General features: G+C 38.7%; 3 protein-coding genes across 15 annotated transcripts in view; 1 reads left to right on the top strand and 2 right to left on the bottom strand.

Annotated features, from left to right (window-relative positions):
- The window catches only part of LOC127524571 (uncharacterized), a 92,229-nt gene extending 90,891 nt beyond the window's left edge, over positions 1 to 1,338 (bottom strand). For 4 of the 11 annotated variants that reach the window (XR_007933093.1, XR_007933088.1, XR_007933092.1 and 1 more), the window contains exon 1: positions 1,226 to 1,338. The gene's annotated coding sequence lies outside the window, so the exon portion shown is untranslated. The remainder of the gene's footprint in view (positions 1 to 1,225) is intronic. The other 7 variants (XR_007933094.1, XR_007933087.1, XR_007933086.1 and 4 more) reach the window with 3 other exon arrangements.
- fbxo9 (F-box protein 9) overlaps positions 1 to 6,307 on the top strand; it is a 165,845-nt gene extending 159,538 nt beyond the window's left edge. For both annotated transcript variants that reach the window (XM_051916208.1, XM_051916203.1), the window contains exon 13: positions 5,863 to 6,307. In XM_051916208.1, coding sequence (XP_051772168.1) covers positions 5,863 to 5,971 — 109 coding nt within the window. In that variant the 3' untranslated portion in view covers positions 5,972 to 6,307. The remainder of the gene's footprint in view (positions 1 to 5,862) is intronic.
- Positions 1 to 13,021, bottom strand: part of LOC127524567 (uncharacterized) — a 121,992-nt gene extending 108,971 nt beyond the window's left edge. Inside the window, exons 1-4 of one of the 2 annotated variants that reach the window (XM_051916194.1) lie at positions 11,896 to 13,021; positions 11,517 to 11,672; positions 9,533 to 9,631; positions 7,263 to 8,855 (exon numbers count right to left, since the gene is read on the bottom strand). In XM_051916194.1, the coding sequence (XP_051772154.1) occupies positions 8,526 to 8,855; positions 9,533 to 9,631; positions 11,517 to 11,672; positions 11,896 to 12,744 (1,434 nt within the window). In that variant the 5' untranslated portion in view covers positions 12,745 to 13,021 and the 3' untranslated portion in view covers positions 7,263 to 8,525. Of the gene's footprint in view, positions 1 to 7,262; positions 8,856 to 9,532; positions 9,632 to 11,516; positions 11,673 to 11,895 lie in introns of those variants that run through there. The other variant, XM_051916195.1, reaches the window with a different exon arrangement.
- Between the last annotated feature and the right edge of the window lie 5,838 nt (positions 13,022 to 18,859).

The following is an 18,859-nucleotide window of genomic DNA, read 5'->3' as shown; positions in this document are numbered from 1 at the left end:
AAACCGAGGTACGTACCGAACCGTCATTTTTGTGTACCGTTACACCCCTAATATATATATATATATATATATATATATATATATATATATATATTTCTATTTCTATGTGTACTTGTACTTTTACTTGAGTACAGTTTTTGGATACTCTACCCACCTCTGGTACTTAGAACTAATGAATAAACCCACTTTTTGGCATGTTTGTACTGCAGGAACTGGGAACGATTTTAGTTCTAGAAACACCTTTTGGAGGAAATGAATTATCTCCTACTTCAGAGTAGGGTGTAACTCAGCATTATAGTGGTCAAAATCGCATTCGGGGGGCGGGAGAAATGGGAACGTGGGGCAACCACAAAGGGCACTTTCACTTTCAAGATCAAATGGGCAAGGGCTCAAGACCAACCCCTTGTGCACGGAACTGCTCAGCACCATCAAATAAAAATGTCAAAATAAAATTCTCAACAACAAGCACGACTTACATAACTACAGAGTTCCTACTGGCGGTGCAAATGCAACCAGAAAACGGCTCTATAGGGGGATTGATGGATGTATGAAGAACCTTTTACAACCATGGAACTTTTTCATTGCACTAAAGATTCTTTATAACTAAGTGGGAAGATGCTTTAGATGATTAAAATATTCTTCGCATAAAGAAAAAAAGTAGTTATTTTAAGAACTGTTGACTGAAAGGTTCTTTAGCAAAAATGGTTCTATTGTATTGCTATGAAAAACTGCCCTTTTGTAACTTTTTTTTTTAAGAGTGTACACAAACATTAACAAGGTGAATCTAAAATGTGTAATTATTGTTGTATAGTATCTCTCCATTTAAAACATCTGCATAGTTCAAAATGTCCATTAACACCGTTTTCTGTTTTCTTTTTATTTCACTCTCTCCGTCTCTGCTGCTTTCACCGACATCTCCACATCCTTACTCCAACATTCACTCTTCTTTCATAACTTCCTTTATTCATTTTATTGTTATGTTAGCTTGAATTATTTGATGTAATTTATAGCTTGTAATGTAATTGTCCAATTGTTAGTTTAAACAAAATTAAGCTTTCACCACCCTCAACTTGTTAGAGGTCTACCTCAGAGAGCATTAAAACACAACATATGAAAACATTTCCAAGTCAAGACAACATCTGTGGCACATGATTAAAGACAAAACGACTTGCTGAGCTTCTTACTTTTCTTGAATCCCACCATAAAATCAGGAATAACAGCCTACCTGCAACTGGTTTGAATTCACTTCGATGTATGCAACTTTCAGAGTCTGCAGACTTATTTACAGTGATGTGCACAGCTCTAGACGTGTAGCTGCATGTTATCTTTTATGAAAATGTTAAACCACATCCTTGCAAACTGCTCCTCCTTTCTTTTTGTTGCCACATTGGCACAGGCCTGATGTTGGATTGATTCTGTGCCACTTTTCACTTTTCAATCTTCACATCCATCAATGCATACAGGAAATCTCAGTGGAACAGATATTATAATATTTTTAGTAACATAAGTTCCCATTTGTTAATGTCAACTAACAACAACAAATGGAAACTTGTTGTGAAGTGTTACAATATTTTTTGCCAAATAATCACCATCAATACAAATATACAGATCCACTGGCAGAATCAGGCAAACCTTTAAAGTAGGCCTTTGGTGCTGCTTAGTTTCTGAGGCTTTCAACTGTTGTCAAGGGATACTCTATCTAAAAATTAAGGGTGTAATACTCACACTAGGCACGGTTGCCTTGAACCGAACCCGAGCACGATTGTCCCCCCTCCCCCACTGGCCCGCACTCACATTGCTCTTTAACGTTCCGTGTTTTTGAATGGAAGAAAACAGGAAGAAATGCACTTTCGCTAAGATAATGCCTAATATATGATTTACAATAGCTCGTATCAGAGGATTATTACAGCTGACAATAATGGAGGAATTTGCAGCTTTACTCGCAAATTACAATTCCTGTTCATCAATAAGGTGAGAATCAGACCCAAATACACTCGAATTAATTACATGAATTGATAAGTGCTTCGCTTCCATCCCCCCGAACTCCTCGAGGACTCCCACGGCGATGTACGGTGATGTCGGCTCACACCCCTGGTCGGATTCTCCGAGGTGCTTCGGCTCCGGGGCGATGTTGAGTTCCGCCTTCCCATCCTCAGGCGCAGGCTCAATCGTCGAAGTCTGCGGGGGGCTCAGGCGTCGTCGATCGCGGTGGTGACGGGCTGGGCTCTGGGTCTGGCGGGGTTCTGGATCGGGACCGCACGCACTCCAGACACTTTAAGACGGCTTTCCTCCAACTAAGTCCGGTTGTGTCTGGAAGGTGGATGATATTGTGGAGGTTTGTCCCGATCCAGAACAGGGTGTTAAAGAATTAGTTCACTTCCGAATGAAAATTTCCTGATTTACTCACCCCCATGTCATCCAAGATGTTCATGTCTTTCTTTCTTCAGTCGAAAAGAAATCAAGGTTTTTGATGAAAACATTCCAGGATTATTCTCCTTATAGTGGACTTCAATGGACTCCACTGTTGAAGGTCAAAATTACAGTTTCAGTGCAGCTTCAAAGGGCTTTAAACGATACCAGACGAGTGTAACGGGGAAAAGAAAATCGTGCCAAAATGTTTGTTTATCTTGTACAATAATTCTAAAATATTAATTGAATAGAATGTATCAAGTACATCTAAAAGAAGGGGATATGGGGACACCTACAGGTGAATAGGGTAATCTATCAGTGAAGTCGGCCATTTTCTCCGCAGTCGCATTAAGCTTTTGAGGAGAATGGTCAAATCTCTCTCCGGTCGAATCGAAATAAAGTGTTGTCATAGATGTTTTTATTTCTCTTTGGGATCAGGGTTGTTCTTTTGAAAGTATTGTGTTTCATGTTTGAGTCATGAGAGATGGAGTTGACGGGTGACTGATGTTTATGCCGAGCTCACTGTTGAGTGCATTGGGAGCACCTGGTGTTCGTTGTGTTTCTGTCTCTGTTTTCTCGTTGCTTGTTTCCTCATGTGTATTTATTTTTGACAGTTATGTGACCGGATGGACTATATTTTACGTCTGTATGGTGTCATTTCATTTATTCCAGGTATGATGTACTAATGTTTGTATAATGTTACGTTTTCTATGTTCAGGAAAAAACAAAACAAAAAGAAACTGAGCTCTTAATTATTGAAAAAAACGATTTATTGATAGTTGAACTGGTGAAAAGAGTTGCATTAAGCTTTTGAGGAGAATGTTATGTGACCGGATGGACTATATTTCACGTCTGTATGGTGTCATTTCATTTATTCCAATAAACGTGAGTGAGCTCAGCGTACGTCTCCGTGTGGTCCTTTCCAGAAGGGTCGAGGCAAAAAATAACCAGAAAAAGGGGTTACACAAGGAATAAGGGTCTTATCTAGCAAAACGATCGGTCATTTTCTAAAAATTCAAATGTATATGCTTTATAAACACAAATAAGGCCTTTCGAGTGCTCCGTCTTCCGTATCCTTCAAAAAGCTTACGCTGTATGTCCTACACCTTCCCTATTCAACTTCCCGTCTTCCGTATCCTTCAAAAAGCTTACGCTGTATGTCCTACACCTTCCCTATTCAACTTACGGAACGAACGCAGTGCCAGTTCCATTTTTTCCATAAGTAGAATAGGAAAGGCGTAGGAGATAGGCCTACAGCATAAGCTTTTTGAAGAATACGGAAGACGGAAGCACTCGCAAGGCGATCATTTGTGTTTATAAAGCATATACATGTGAATTTTTAGAAAATGACCGATCGTTTTTAATTAGACATGCACACGCAACATTTTTCCAGCACTTCAAATGTCATTTTTAATGTGATGACCAAAAACATTATTTGTTCATCCATCCTTTTCAAGATGTAGGGAATCCTACAAATCTATCAACATTTAATAGAAAACACTTATATTTAAAAAAAAAAAAAAAAAAATTAATTACCCTATAACCAACAGATGGCGGCAGAGGAGCATTTATTAGCTATTTCCTGTAATATTTTTTCACTCCATTTTGCTTTTGAATAAATATTAAACATTATAAACTAGGTTTAAAAATAAACTGTCATGGTGAAGTATGAAGTACTCACACAAAATCTCATGAGAAACAATAACTTTTCTTGTGAATGAATTGCACAGAAAGCGATCACCACGCTCTCCCTTCAGAAGCTGTCAGTCAGTGCAGCACAATCTCAATGATTTCAGCACACTTGTGAAAACTCAAATTTTATTCAATGAATCTAGATACTTTTTTTCACACAACAGTATGAAACCTGATGGTTGAACTGAATTTTGGAAACTACTGAGATGTCTTTTTTATGTTGTCTTATGTTTAAATAACTAAATGAACACTAGGCCTGACTATTCAAGTGACTATATTCTGATTATAAACTAAGTATTACACTATTGATGCTGTTAAAGCTACCTCAGGTCATTGAAGATACCGACACACCAACAAGTGACATTTCACCAGAAGATTTCCAGCTGGATTATATTATAGCGGAAGTTCTTAAAGGGAACCCCTGGTATTAAGACTTGTATGGCTTAATATAGTGTAAATGATGTCTCTTACTGAAATATGTAGTAGAAAACATATGAAAGATTTATGTTATTTAAAAAATCCATGACATATTTGGACAATGGGCGGCGCCATTTTGTTTGCGTTCTATGTCGATTACGTCAAATGGTTGCACTCTGTCAGCTACTTACATTACTCTATGGCTATTTTTACCGCAACACAACTCGGAATATAATATATGATGCCTGATTGTGCAGCTTTTGGTTGCAATTTTCAGTCGATGAGTCACAAGAGAAGCGATGTAAGTCTTTACTGCTTTACTTGTGATAAGAAGAGGAGAAAAGAATGGGAAGTTGTGAAGAATGTGGACGAATAAAACTTCCTAAAGATCCGCGTCTTTGGGCCTATTTACACTTGGTCACTTCATGCGTTTTCTCTGATTGGATAGCTATCCGATCGTGAAAGCACCAGGTCTATTACATGAATGAATTTTGTTCAGTTAACTGAAAATGGGCGGTGCTTGTTAGTTCCCATCATGCATTGCATATGGCTGGATAAAGAGATAAAATGTTTAAAAATTTGATGTTAATTTATGTGTTTTGCTGTAAGATGAAAACGGGGGATGCTTGATAGTGTTCAGTGTTCACTTTTATTGCAATTATTAGAATGTTTTAAATTTCACTGGGTTACCATTGTAGAGAAGAGTGGGGCATTTGCTTAGGCTGTGGACTGGTGCTTCATATTCAAGTTCAGCTTTGAGCTGAAAGCTAATATTTAATGTGCTAGTGTGTGTGCTATTGTTAGCTAATAGGCTGTTGACTATTATAGTCAAGTCTAATGAATCAATCATGTAACATATATGAAGTTGAATTGAATGAAAGAACTTATTGGATGAGTAGATGTTTTGAAAGAATGAATCACGAATCGATGAACCTTACAAAATTCACTACTTAATTGGATCACTTAAAAATTACTTAATTTCATCATGTTGAATTTATATTAACAAATTATATATGTATAACTTAATTGATTCATGTGGGACCGATGTACACTATTAAATCATGTAAATTCAACACACTTTTTTTTTCAGTGTAGAAAATAAAATACTATCGGTCAAACACAGGACTTTCATCGCAGGGGTCCAGGAACATTTCCGTGGGTCATGTGACGGATTGATACAGTCTAGTCTTTTGGCCCATAACAATTGTGTCTTGGTGCTGTTGAGTTTAAGTGATGTCACTGCTTGAAAGAGTGCTAAATTTGATCCAGAACAGTCAGTAGGCAGTGAGCATTTGTGTGAATTGTGTAAATCTTTTCTAAACTCCTTTTCCTTTCCTCCCTTAGATCAACTGGAGAGACAGTTGTCACTGCATTCGATGTGGATAAAATGTACACGCCTCTGTTTTTTGCACGAGTGAAGAGCTACACAGCCTTTTCAGAGCGTCCGCTGTAGGACGACCCAAGCGATGCATGCAGAAATCCGACCCTCGACCCCTCCAGCCTCTCTACTGCTTCCAGCACAGGCTGTTTCTTATGAATGTACAAGAATGGTGTGACATTTTTAGAGTCCCTCAGTCTTAACTGCAGCGCAAAGCATTACGTTTTGTTTTCATGGCTAGTGTAAGATCTGTTACTCTCTTATTGCAAAGATAAAGATACAATATATATAAGACTGTCTGTAAGAAGTTTCAGTTCAACTGTGATGAATGTTCACTTTGTTTGTGTGAAATTCAGTGACGAAACATGTCTACTGACAACTGGAACACCCAAATAAATGAGCTATATTGTGTTTTGCTTGTTTTTCATTAATGTATTGAAATTATGTTGCGTAGTACCTGAAAGGGGTCCTTGATTATTAAACTTTTTTAACTTTAGTTAGTATGTAATGTTGCTGTTTGAGCATAAACAACATCTGTAAAGTTACGACGCTCAAAGTTCAATGCAAAGGGAGATATTTTCTTTTACAGAAATCTGTTTAAGGACTACAACAAACGGCTGGTAGGATCTACAACGAGCATCTTCCGAGAACACGCAACAAAGGGGGTGAGGCCATGTTGGGCTGCTTTAGAGAAGAGGAAGAGTTGTTGTAGTAGAGTGTTGTTATCATGCTGTCATTTTACGCCGGACTGCTTCACAAACGAGGGTCAATTCAACACTGGATTTGCACAAAGATTAACATGACGGCACATGCTAGTCGATGAGTTGAATCAACTCCACAGCAACTACATAAATTTATCCACTAACCGTTCAGAAACGTCCAGTTTCATTCTAAATGTTGTAACTTCTTCCTGAGTCTCTCCATCAGTGTCCGACTCCGGTTTGAACAATGTAAGGCTGAACACCGTTACTGACAATCCTCATTTTGGCTGCGTGAGATTCTCCAGCTTTGTTGTTGTTGAGCAACCGAAGCATGAGCTGTTAAAGCTCCGCCCTCTTCTGGGAAGCAGGCTGGGAGCAGCAGCTCATTTGCATTTAAAGGGACACACACAAAAACGCAGTGTTTTTGCTCACACCCAAAAGGGGCAAATTTGACAAGCTATAATAAATGATCTGTGGGGTATTTTGAGCTGAAACTTCACAGACACATTCTGGGGACACCAGAGACTTATACTACATCTTGTAAAATGGGGCATTATAGGTCCCCTTGAAGTCAAATTGAAATCAAAAACAGTTTTTCTTATTACACATTCCTGGTCTTAATTTGATGACAGAAGGTCTCTGCAGTCTTTCATCAAATGACCAGATTTTTTTTTCCAATTAAGGTTAACAAACAAATTATTCCAAAAGGAAATCACAAGTGGAACGGAAATCAAATTCTTAAGAAATAAAGATCTTATTTTATAATTTTTGACTTTTGACTCAGAGAAACAAATTTGACCAACAGGAATATCACAAGGTTTAGGAAAGGATGCAGTAGATACTGAGGAGTAATTACAGTTTTTAAAAAGCATACATAAACCAGAGAATCAAAATCAATAAAATTCAGACCACCATTATTCTATGAGTTTAATATGACATATGACCTTTTAGTGACAGATCCCTTTGTGTAATAATTTTGGTAATAATAGCTTTGAAGTTTGCTGAACACCTATGTTCATCTTTAGTAATTAGTATACCAAGATTTGCATTTATTAAAGTTTAAATTTAATCCCGAAGCTTCAGAAAAAGACTGAAGAACCCAAAGCCAATGGAATTTGTGATGAATCATTCAAGAATAAAGCTGTATCATCCGCTAATTGACTAATTTTTATTTTAGTGTTGCCAGCTGTGATACCCTTTAACTGACTATTATTGATATGTGTGCTAAGGAACTGTTACAATTAGGAATAAGTAAGGGGAAACTGGACATCCTTGACGAACTCCTCATTTTAGAAAGAATCTAGGTGAAGTACCATTACTTAATTTGCTGTTTCCGTTTATGTATAGCAAATGGACCATCCTGCAAAAGGAATCGCCAAAGCCAATTTTTGTAGAGCCTGAAATAAAAACTCGTGTTCCAATTTGTCAAAAGTTTTGTAATAATCTAAAAAGAAAATGACGCCATCACTGTCTATTAAATCTGAATAGTCTAACATATCTAGTATGTCCAATCCTCATCTAAAATAAGAGTGTGACAGGTGTGGCGTCATCAGTTCTCTCTTCTGCCCCCCACTGGACGAATCCGGAACTACCTGGAAAGTTCATGAACTTGCTGGTGCTGAAGATCACGCGGTATAAAGCCGAGCGACTCGCAGCACTCGAGTCAAATCTGAACGCCTCACGAGTGGACGACACCAGAGAGACTCGAGAACACAAAACCCTGAACATGTTGAGCCTGCATGGATTCCAGCCTTCCTTCAGCTCACTGATGGGAACCGAGTGGCACAGTACAGTATATCTTAGTATGTATTAAAACATTTTACCATAAAATGGTTTATATAACAGAACTTCTGAACTGCAGCCAATGAACAATTAAACATTCAGAACAATCTTCTGAAAAACTCTGAAAAACACAACAAGATTGCCATTTATGAGTGTGAGGCTGGCATTTGACCAACTAACTCAGAAGTTTTGTTTTTTAGCGTCATGAATCGGTAGGAAGGCTTTGGGTGCAGTGTGTCAAGTCCCACAAAAAGTCTTTGGAACACTTCAAATGTTTTGCAGAGTTGTGGTGGATACTGCAGGTTCAGAGCATATGTCATCCCCAGAAGCAGGCAACATGCCCTGGCCAGATTTCCAAGATCAGTAAGCACTGGGATTCCCTCAATGATGACGCCCACTGCATCTGGTTCACGGCAGACATATATCTGCATATTGCGCATTTTCAAGTCCTCGTGGACACTGCTCTCTGTTTTTCCCTGTATGAGACATAAACAGAACAATAAGTGGCAACAGAGAACGAGCTTCAAAAGCCTTCAATAAAATCACACATTAAAAGTTCACTAAAGGTTTTAAGTTTGGTCGAGCCAGCTCCTGCACAAAAAGCCTGGCCTGTTGAACTGGCTTCATAGTACAACTTTCAGTAGAGACTCACTTGCCACAACAATCCTGCTAGACTACATCACATACACAAGTCACCTCCAAGGCCTAAATCTTTAAAGGGGAGAGGGGTTCAGCTGGTAACACATAGGTGTGGTTAAGTAAAAGTATCTGAAAATGTCACTCTTACAGTTATATCATCAGATGATTATGACTCCTGCATTAATGTAAAACAAGGATTTTACTTCTGTGAAGCTGCAGTTGAAAAATATGACAGTATTTTTTTAAATCAAGTCTCCTAGCCACTGGAAGACCAAAAGGTTAATGTTGGACACTGGTTCCTGCACATACATTTGGGTGTTTGTAGGTGTGTTTTTGAACTTTTGACAGAGCCAGACTAGCCATTTCCACCCAATTATAGTATTTGTTCTAAGACAAGCTAACCAATCCCCAACTCCAGCGCCGTACTAAACTCAGACAGACATAAGATTGATATCTGAGGAATAAGTGCTTTTCCCCAAAAAAAGTCAAACTATGCTTTTTAAACAATACTTACATAGTAGTCAGAGATGAGCTCTTGCCCACTCTCTCCCATGTATTCAATGAGGCATCTCAGAGTCACGTCTCTCTTCTTCACCACAGAGGTACTTGGATCCTATAGTTGGTAAGTGAATAATGAAAAACTGAATCTTGCAGGCAATATAACTACAAACATACAATGCCATTATCAGTGTGGGTCTGTACTACCTATTCAACAGAGCTTATATATACAGTGGGTACGGAAAGTATTCAGACCCCCTTAAATTTTTCACTCTTTGTTATATTGCAGCCATTTGCTAAAATCATTTAAGTTCATTTTTTTCCTCATTAATGTACACACAGCACCCCATATTGACAGAAAAACACAGAATTGTTGACATTTTTGCAGATTTATTAAAAAAGAAAAAATGAAATATCACATGGTCCTAAGTATTCAGACCCTTTGCTGTGACACTCATATATTTAACTGAGGTGCTGTCCATTTCTTCTGATCATCCTTGAGATGGTTCTACACCTTCATTTGAGTCCAGCTGTGTTTGATTATACTGATTGGACTTGATTAGGAAAGCCACACACCTGTCTATATAAGACCTTACAGCTCACAGTGCATGTCAGAGCAAATGAGAATCATGAGGTCAAAGGAACTGCCTGAAGAGCTCAGAGACAGAATTGTGGCAAGGCACAGATCTGGCCAAGGTTACAAAAAAACTTCTGCTGCACTTAAGGTTCCTAAGAGCACAGTGGCCTCCATAATCCTTAAATGGAAGACGTTTGGGTTGACCAGAACCCTTCCTAGAGCTGGCTGTCCGGCCAAACTGAGCTATCGGGGGAGAAGAGCCTTGGTGAGAGAGGTAAAGAAGAGCCCAAAGATCACTGTGGCTGAGCTCCAGGGATGCAGTCGGGAGATGGGAGAAAGTTGTAGAAAGTCAACCATCACTGCAGCCCTCCACCAGTCGGGGCTTTATGGCAGAGTGGCCCGACGGAAGCCTCTCCTCAGTGCAAGACACATGAAAGCCCGCATGGAGTTTGCTAAGATGGTGAGAAATAAGATTCTCTGGTCTGATGAGACCAAGATAGAACTTTTTGGCCTTAATTCTAAGCGGTATGTGTGGAGAAAACCAGGCACTGCTCATCACCTGTCCAATACAGTCCCAACAGTGAAGCATGGTGGTGGCAGCATCATGCTGTGGGGGTGTTTTTCAGCTGCAGGGACAGGACGACTGGTTGCAATCGAGGGAAAGATGAATGCGGCCAAGTACAGGGATATCCTGGACGAAAACCTTCTCCAGAGTGCTCAGGACCTCAGACTGGGCCGAAGGTTTACCTTCCAACAAGACAATGACCCTAAGCACACAGCTAAAATAACGAAGGAGTGGCTTCACAACAACTCCGTGACTGTTCTTGAATGGCCCAGCCAGAGCCCTGACTTAAACCCAATTGAGCATCTCTGGAGAGACCTAAAAATGGCTGTCCACCAACGTTTACCATCCAACCTGACAGAACTGGAGAGGATCTGCAAGGAGGAATGGCAGAGGATCCCCAAATCCAGGTGTGAAAAACTTGTTGCATCTTTCCCAAAAAGACTCATGGCTGTATTAGATCAAAAGGGTGCTTCTACTAAATACTGAGCAAAGGGTCTGAATACTTAGGACCATGTGATATTTCAGTTTTTCTTTTTTAATAAATCTGCAAAAATGTCAACAATTCTGTGTTTTTCTGTCAATATGGGGTGCTGTGTGTACATTAATGAGGAAAAAAAATGAACTTAAATGATTTTAGCAAATGGCTGCAATATAACAAAGAGTGAAAAATTTAAGGGGGTCTGAATACTTTCCGTACCCACTGTACATATATTTTTTTAATATTTAACCTTAAAATTAATTAGGAGCTGTAAACAAAAATGATTTTTTGCAATATTCACCCAATTAGGCAAGACAAGAGAATAAAGTACCTATTGTATTAATATGCCCCATGCAACATTGTTATCATTTTTACCTCACCTGTATCAGTTCCATTAACAAGTTCTTGATGCGTTGACCAACCGCTCCACCCTTCACACTAAACAGGTCGAGAAGTTTTGGAGTGTACTTGTCCAGCTGGGACATAAACACTGATTCTAGTGGAACTGCAGCACACCTTCGGAATTCTTCATTTATCTGTAATACATCAATTGTTTGACTGTTTTTGGAACACTCAGGATGTGTAAAGAATTGGCAACCTTTCATTTTTATGCAATCCAATACTCCATAAAATATGTGGGGTGGGTCTTCAGTATGTGTTCAGCAAAAAGTGTCTAGCATCACATAAACAACCTTGTTCACTATTATTTGCCTTTTAAAAAAAACTGAGTGAGCAGCATGTCAGTGATAAATCATTTACCTGGAATGGTTCAAAGAGGGCAGGCCATCTTTCTTTAAATTTTGCCACATCTGGGGACTGGACAACCACTTCCATTCTTCTCCAGCTATATGTCCTGGCCATCATGTCATTTATGCTTTTGACGTCCCTTTTCTTGCTGGCTTCTACTAGGCCAAGCCTCACATTCTCAAGGCTGCTGTCTGTTTCACCAGAAAGGTGCTGAGGCAGGTAATTTACTTCTGCCCTTTTTGGTTTCTTGATGTATTTAGCAGGTTTTCTGTCATCTCCCATCTTGTATTTCATTGAGTTTATCAGGAGTTCAGGGCTTCCCATTGCTTTACGTTTGGTACGATAGTTTCCACATTTGTATTTCAGGCTTTGTTGCCACCCATAAATTCCATTAAAAGATCCAGGCTCCTTCAAACAGGGATGCGTTTCTATTAGTGCCTGTGCTACTGCAGACCTCTGGGCATCATTGGGGTACGCTGTGTAGCAAAACATGGCCTCTGCCAGGCGCTCCAAGATATCCGCTTTGACACTGGGTGATGTCAGTAGGGTGCCATCTCTTAAATAAATCTCATTACCTTGACTCAAAGCCAGCTCAGTGTTGTGTGAGAAAGTCAGTGTTATGTTTAGCGGTACATACACTACTTTCAGTGTGTCTTTATCTTTGAGTTCCTTTGTGGTCGTTAGGGTGAAAAAGTTATCAAACTCTTCATCTTTGTACTGAAGACTGATTTCTGTGGTGATGGCAAATTGTTCTTTGATGGCTGCAACCAATTCATCCACAGTTGAGGGTATGCCACTGTTGAGTGTAAGTTTTTTGACCTCGTGATCAGTGAGGACCCGGAATCTGACTGTTGGTTCCATGTCAAAAAGACAGAAGAAACAAATATGTTATACAAAGTCATACTCAACACTGGAGACAGATGTGGCGCTTTAATGTCACCATGAGCTTTCCTGCAACAATATAGGCTGACAGAGGACAAACATCACTAAGGTTTTGTTGTTCAACAAGAGTTATGTGATCGGTCTTCTCAAGATGAAATCCACGATAGTGTTCATCATACCAGGACATGAGTGTTTTCACAATAAAATGCACCTTTTCCCCCAAAAAGGGCAATTTGAACAATCTCTGCAAAATCAGGAAGACCAGCAGTACAATCATAGGCCATGATCATGCCTTTTGAGTACCTTGTTCCATGGAAGGTGACTGTATCAGCCAGCTGTACTTGAGACTGACAAGGAAACAGATGCTTGATTGATTCCTGAACATTTACATGCAGGACATCTAATGGCACTGATGTGACTCTTACAACACTCAGAGCGGGCACAACTGTTGTGGAATGCAGGTGGTGACTTATCATGAGCTGATGCTTTGTGGCCAGAGAAAGGAGAATGTTCTTAAAGTTGCCAGTATGTCTCACAATCTGCTTAAATTGGCTGTGCTTCGCTTCAAACCTCATTGTCCAGAAAGCAATCACAGGTCCAAAAGCATTTATTAATGCAGGATAGTGTTCTAAGAAGTAGTGCTTTGGGATTAACCCTTAATTAGGAAATACTTCTTGGAATCTGTGTCCGTGTTCGGAAATTTTTGAGTCAAGATATGCAACACTTTCTTTGTTGTGGACTGGGGCAACAACAAGTTCAATAATGTCTTTTAAAGACATGAGTAGAAGCCAGGCTGGATCATTCAAAGGTATTCTGTGTCCAATAATGAATGGCAGCAGTCGTATGAGGGCCCAATTTTCATGTGCATTTCCTCCAATCTTCTTTTTTGAGGAAAAGGTTGTAGGCAATGGCTGAGGACAATCAGTTTTGTTAGCCCATTTATACGGAAATTGTGTGATGGCACTGTTAAGTTCACTGAAAGTGAAATATTTCTTTGAGATAAAAACACTGAAGCACAGACCCAATTCCAAGGGAACGATGCCTTCAAAAATGTCGTGCAATATATCGGGTGGATAGCCAGTCGCACAGTGGAAATAGCTCAGATTTTCAGTAAGTGGGCAAGCATTTTTTACACCGTAACAGTGTATCAAAGCAGGATTTTCTTTAACAGTCAATAAATGAGTGGCATGATTCTCTTTGGTCCGAGTAGGAAATGCACCTGACCTCACCTCCTTTCTTTGAAATTCTGATCGCTCTCCAAGACAAAATCTACAAATGAATGGTCCACAAAAATTTTCCACAAGTCCACAAATTGAATGTGCCCCAAGGTTATCAGTGACTACAGAAAACACAGAGCCTTTAACATGTTGTCCAACACTGGAAATGTAGACACCGTCACGCTCCAAAATAGCAATGTCTTTTAACAAAGGAGCAAGCACTTCAGCGTAGCCAAATCTTTTGATGTCAACTGCTTTGCATAAAAGGGCCAAGTATACGGAGTTAAGAGTGGATCGCGATGAATAAGGGATGTTGCCAAAGACCCAGTATACAGCTGTGATTTTATGCTTTTTTCTTGATGTTCCCAGTGGGTTACACATTTCAAAGTCATCTACACATACAGCACAAATGCAATTCTTAGCTCTTCAGAATAAAAGGAATTCTCTTTATAGACTGTACCATCACGGTATGATCCATATTGAATAGATGACAACTGGTCCTGTTCTTTACTCAGAACTTTTTCTCTAAGATTTCCTTTACCCAAAATCTGAACTAAGGACTGGACAATTGGGATATACTGGAAACTTCTCTTTTCATTTGGTTCAAGGATGTATTCAACAGGCTCAACAACTTCAATTTTTTCTTTATAATACTGTCGCCTTCTAAATGATGATGAAAGAGGACCACCAGCACTAAGTGCTGTGCTTAGTGGATTTGATTTGCACAATTCTTCGACTAGAGATGTTACCAACGTGTCAGCAATTGTACAATTCTTTTTCTTTAAGTGTGAAACAACAATCTCTCTTATTGCAGTTATGGATGCAGAACTTGCTATGAAGTGAAGATCATCTACCAGTTCATTAATGCACTGAATTAAAACATTATGAACACTTTCTAATTTCAAAAGGAGGGATGCTATGTACTCTACAACCACATTGCTTCCATCATCCTCTTCATAGTGAGCATCTGAGAGAGAGACTTGATAATTGGCATAATTGTGATCATCATCCTCTTCAGAGGCTTCAAAAACAAGTGACTCCTGTTCAGTTAACTGCCTTTCACAAATAATGCCTGGTTTGAAATTTTTGTGAAGTATGTGGCGTATGCTTCCTGTGTTTGTGTGTCACGAAAGTCCCATACACATTTGTTTGGTGATCGCACCCTGCAAAAACACACTTTACAGTCTCATTATTCTTCAGATGATGACCAATGTGTTCAAAAAACAGCCTTTTCGCTAGGGAATCCAGATTTTTTACATAATAGGCAGGTAAAGAAAAGAGTTTTTTTGAGGTGAGTTAAGTGAGTCAACTGCTGGATGTTGTCGTGATAAGTGACAGCGGAAGCTACTCCAGTTTTTAAAAGAGCATGGGCAGTCTATATGTATACAAGGCAAGGCATGGCTGTGTCCAAAGGTCCCATGATGCAGTCTATAATGTTTTAGAATATCAGTCTTTGCTGGTACAACAGCGCTGCATAATTTACAAGGCCATCCCATCTGTCATTAAAAAATAGGAAGGGATGATAATTTGTTTTTTTTTTCCTTTTTTTCCCAACTCTCAATAACTGACTTTTGGTTACCTTAATTCCTCTAAATGACAGATAACAACAAACCTCTGAAACATTTACCTCAATTCCACCTACTAAAGAGCTTACCTACTCCATGAACTCCTCCTCCCAGTAGATCTGATGGTCTTCTAAAGAAGCAACACAAATGAAAGAAGAGTTTATTTATGAAAATATCAGGATCATTGATGTTATTGCAATGCAAAAGAAATATTTAATCTTTTTACTTGAACAAATGGTTTCAAAATATTTCAGACAAATATATCAACAGATTAAGTTAAAGCGTTTAAAAAAAACTGATAAAACAATGTTAAAGCGGACTAGGTCCATAAACAGCTGCTTTGCTGAACACTTGGCCTGCTGCCAGTCCTATCTTTCTACTTTAAGTCTAACAACTTTTTTACTCTCATTCAAAACAGAATGCGAGGAGAGAGTAACACACACGTATACATATTTATGAATTTTCATGATACCATGTTGCAGAGAGAGAGACGCCAGGAATATATTATGTCCTCATCTTTTTCAATCATGCAGGGACAACAACAGTAACTACAAACCTAGCAGTTCAAGGAACACTCCACTTTTTTTGAAAATTTTCAAAAATCATTTTCCAACTCCCCTAGAGGTAAACAGTTGAGTTTTACCATTTTCAAATCCATTCAGCCGATCTCCGGGTCTGGCGGTACCACTTTTAGCATAGCTTAGCATAGTTCATTGAATCTGATTAGACCGTTAGCATCTCGCTCGAAAATGACCAAAGAGTTTCGATATTTTTCCTATTTAAAACTTGACTCTTCTGTAGTTACATCATGTACTAAGACCGACGGAAAATGAAAAGTTGCGATTTTCTAGGCCGATATGGCTAGGAACTGTACTGTCATTCCGGCGTAATAATCAAGGAACTTTGCTGTCGTACCATGGCTGCAGCAGGCGCAATGATATTACGCAGCGCCTCTCACAAATGTCTCAATGGTTGCAAGGCACGCACCCTGTGCAAGCAGGGGGTCACAGGCGCTGCGTAATATCAAAAAATAATATTCTCAACAGCTTAGAAGCACAGTGACCTGATGATTCTGTAATGATTTTAGTTACTACAGCATTACTGTAGTAAAACCTAAAACCATGTTTTACTATGTTTATACATGTGAAGACGAGCGGGAGTATACAATACTAGATTAAAAAAAATTATCTAGAGAGCAAATACATGCATATTAACATCGTAAACATTAACCATATTGTGTGACCATATATAATATGATTAAATGTTAATAAATTAAGTGTATCAGCAGATAGCCATCATAAATCAAATAAGAAATTTCTTAGAAATATATTTTACCTAGCTGACGAGGATCACTGGCTTTGTGTCAAACTCAAATGCAGTTACGCCGGGTTTTTGACCATCGAATGTGTGCAAAATAAAAATGTGTCTATAAAAGATGTAATACTAATATGCACAGGCTATTTATGGCTATTTGTAGGGTATTGGCTATGACTAACTTAAATGGCAAATGCTAGCCCCCTCCCTCTCTCTCCGCCTCCGGTCCGGTCTCCGGCCTCAAATGCACAAAATATGAGCCTTTATAAACATACTAGTGTTTCTTCCGTAAAGACAACATTGTACTTATTCAAACAACAAGATATTTATTTACTGTTGCAAGATGTTCAGCTGCTCTGCTGTGGAACTTCAGTTCGCTGCACTGAGGGGGCGGAGTTAAGAGGTTTGACTGACAGTTTGAGCGGATCCTAAAAGATTTTGTCACAAGCTCTTTTTAATACCTTTAATTGGCTAAATATATTTGTAAATCGACAGACAGACGTAAAGGAAATCTTTTGTCAAACCGTTCCAGACATTGAGAGAAAAGTATATTATGAAAAAAATTTTTGACCTTGGATGCATGTAAACCTATTGTAGGAGACTCCAAAACAAAATTAGAAACATTTAAAATAACATAACTGTGGCATTTTAAGAGCTCCAACCCACTTTCATTCACCAAATTAAAATTTTAGTTTTCATAGTGTCTCAGTCCACATTACATTGACACTGGTGTTTTTAAGAAGTCAAACAATTTAAATATAATCAATAATAATAATAATAATAATAATAATAATATCCAAGTATTATTAGTAGTATCCTCAAGACAGTAATATATTACTATTGTAAAAAAAATTGCACTGTAAAATAAATGTAAATCACTTGCAGGAGTTTAACCCTCAAGCTTTTATTCTGATGGAAATCTTCAGTTTCTGTGAAAACAGGTTTACAAATGCATCTCATTACAAATCTATGTGTAATCATCTGTCCACAGAAATGTTAGAAATTATGTGACTGTGAAAATAAAGCAGCTGCTCGCTCGAACAGTGAGTGCTTCGCTTTGAAACAGTGCAACAGACTAAATACTTTCATTTAACTTTAAAGGGGTTGATTATGATTTCACTTTTTTAACTTTAGTTAGTGTGTAATGTTGCTGTTTGAGCATAAACAACATCTGCAAAGTTACGACGCTCAAAGTTCAATGCAAAGGGAGATATTTTCTTTTACAGAAATCTGTTTAAGGACTACAACAAACGGCTGGTAGGATCTACAACAAGCTTCTTCCCAGGTTGGTGACATCACTAACCCTAAAATTTACATAAACCCCGCCCCCGAGAACACACAACAAAGGAGGCCATGTTGGGCTGCTTTAGAGAAGAGGAAGAGTTGTTGTAGAAGAGTGTTGTTGACATGCCGTCAGCTATAATAAATGATCTGTGGGGTATTTTGAGCTGAAACTTCACAGACACATTCTGGGGACAACAGAGACTTACATTACATCTTGTGAAAGGGGCATTATAGGTCCCCTTGAAGTCAAATTGAAATTGAATTTTTTTTTTCTTATTACACAACACTGGTCTTAAATTGATGAAAGAAGGTCTCTGCGGTCTTTCATCAAAGTGTTTCCAGTTTGGCTGATATCACCAAAGTCCTCTCCTCTAAACACTCTACCACATTCTGGTATGGATCCCTTTTATTCCTGCCAGATAAAATCAATATTTTTCAGCTGGAGCCCCTTAAAGCTGATATCTTTTAAAATAATATACTGAACTTATAAGTAACACTTATAAGTAATTCTGTATTTATCTGTAAACTGGGTAAAAGTAAATAAAGTAAAAGTAAATAAATAAATTCAGCTTAATCGATGTCCAATCCTCATCTAAAATAAGAGTGTGACAGGTGTGGCGTCATCAGTTCTCTCTTCTGCCCCCCACTGGACGAATCCGGAACTACCTGGAAAGTTCATGAACTTGCTGGTGCTGAAGATCACGCGGTATAAAG

This window comes from Ctenopharyngodon idella, chromosome 13 (assembly GCF_019924925.1).
Source record: "Ctenopharyngodon idella isolate HZGC_01 chromosome 13, HZGC01, whole genome shotgun sequence".
NCBI classification, from domain to species: Eukaryota; Metazoa; Chordata; class Actinopteri; order Cypriniformes; family Xenocyprididae; genus Ctenopharyngodon; species Ctenopharyngodon idella.
This window is presented reverse-complemented; position numbering and strand designations above follow the sequence as displayed.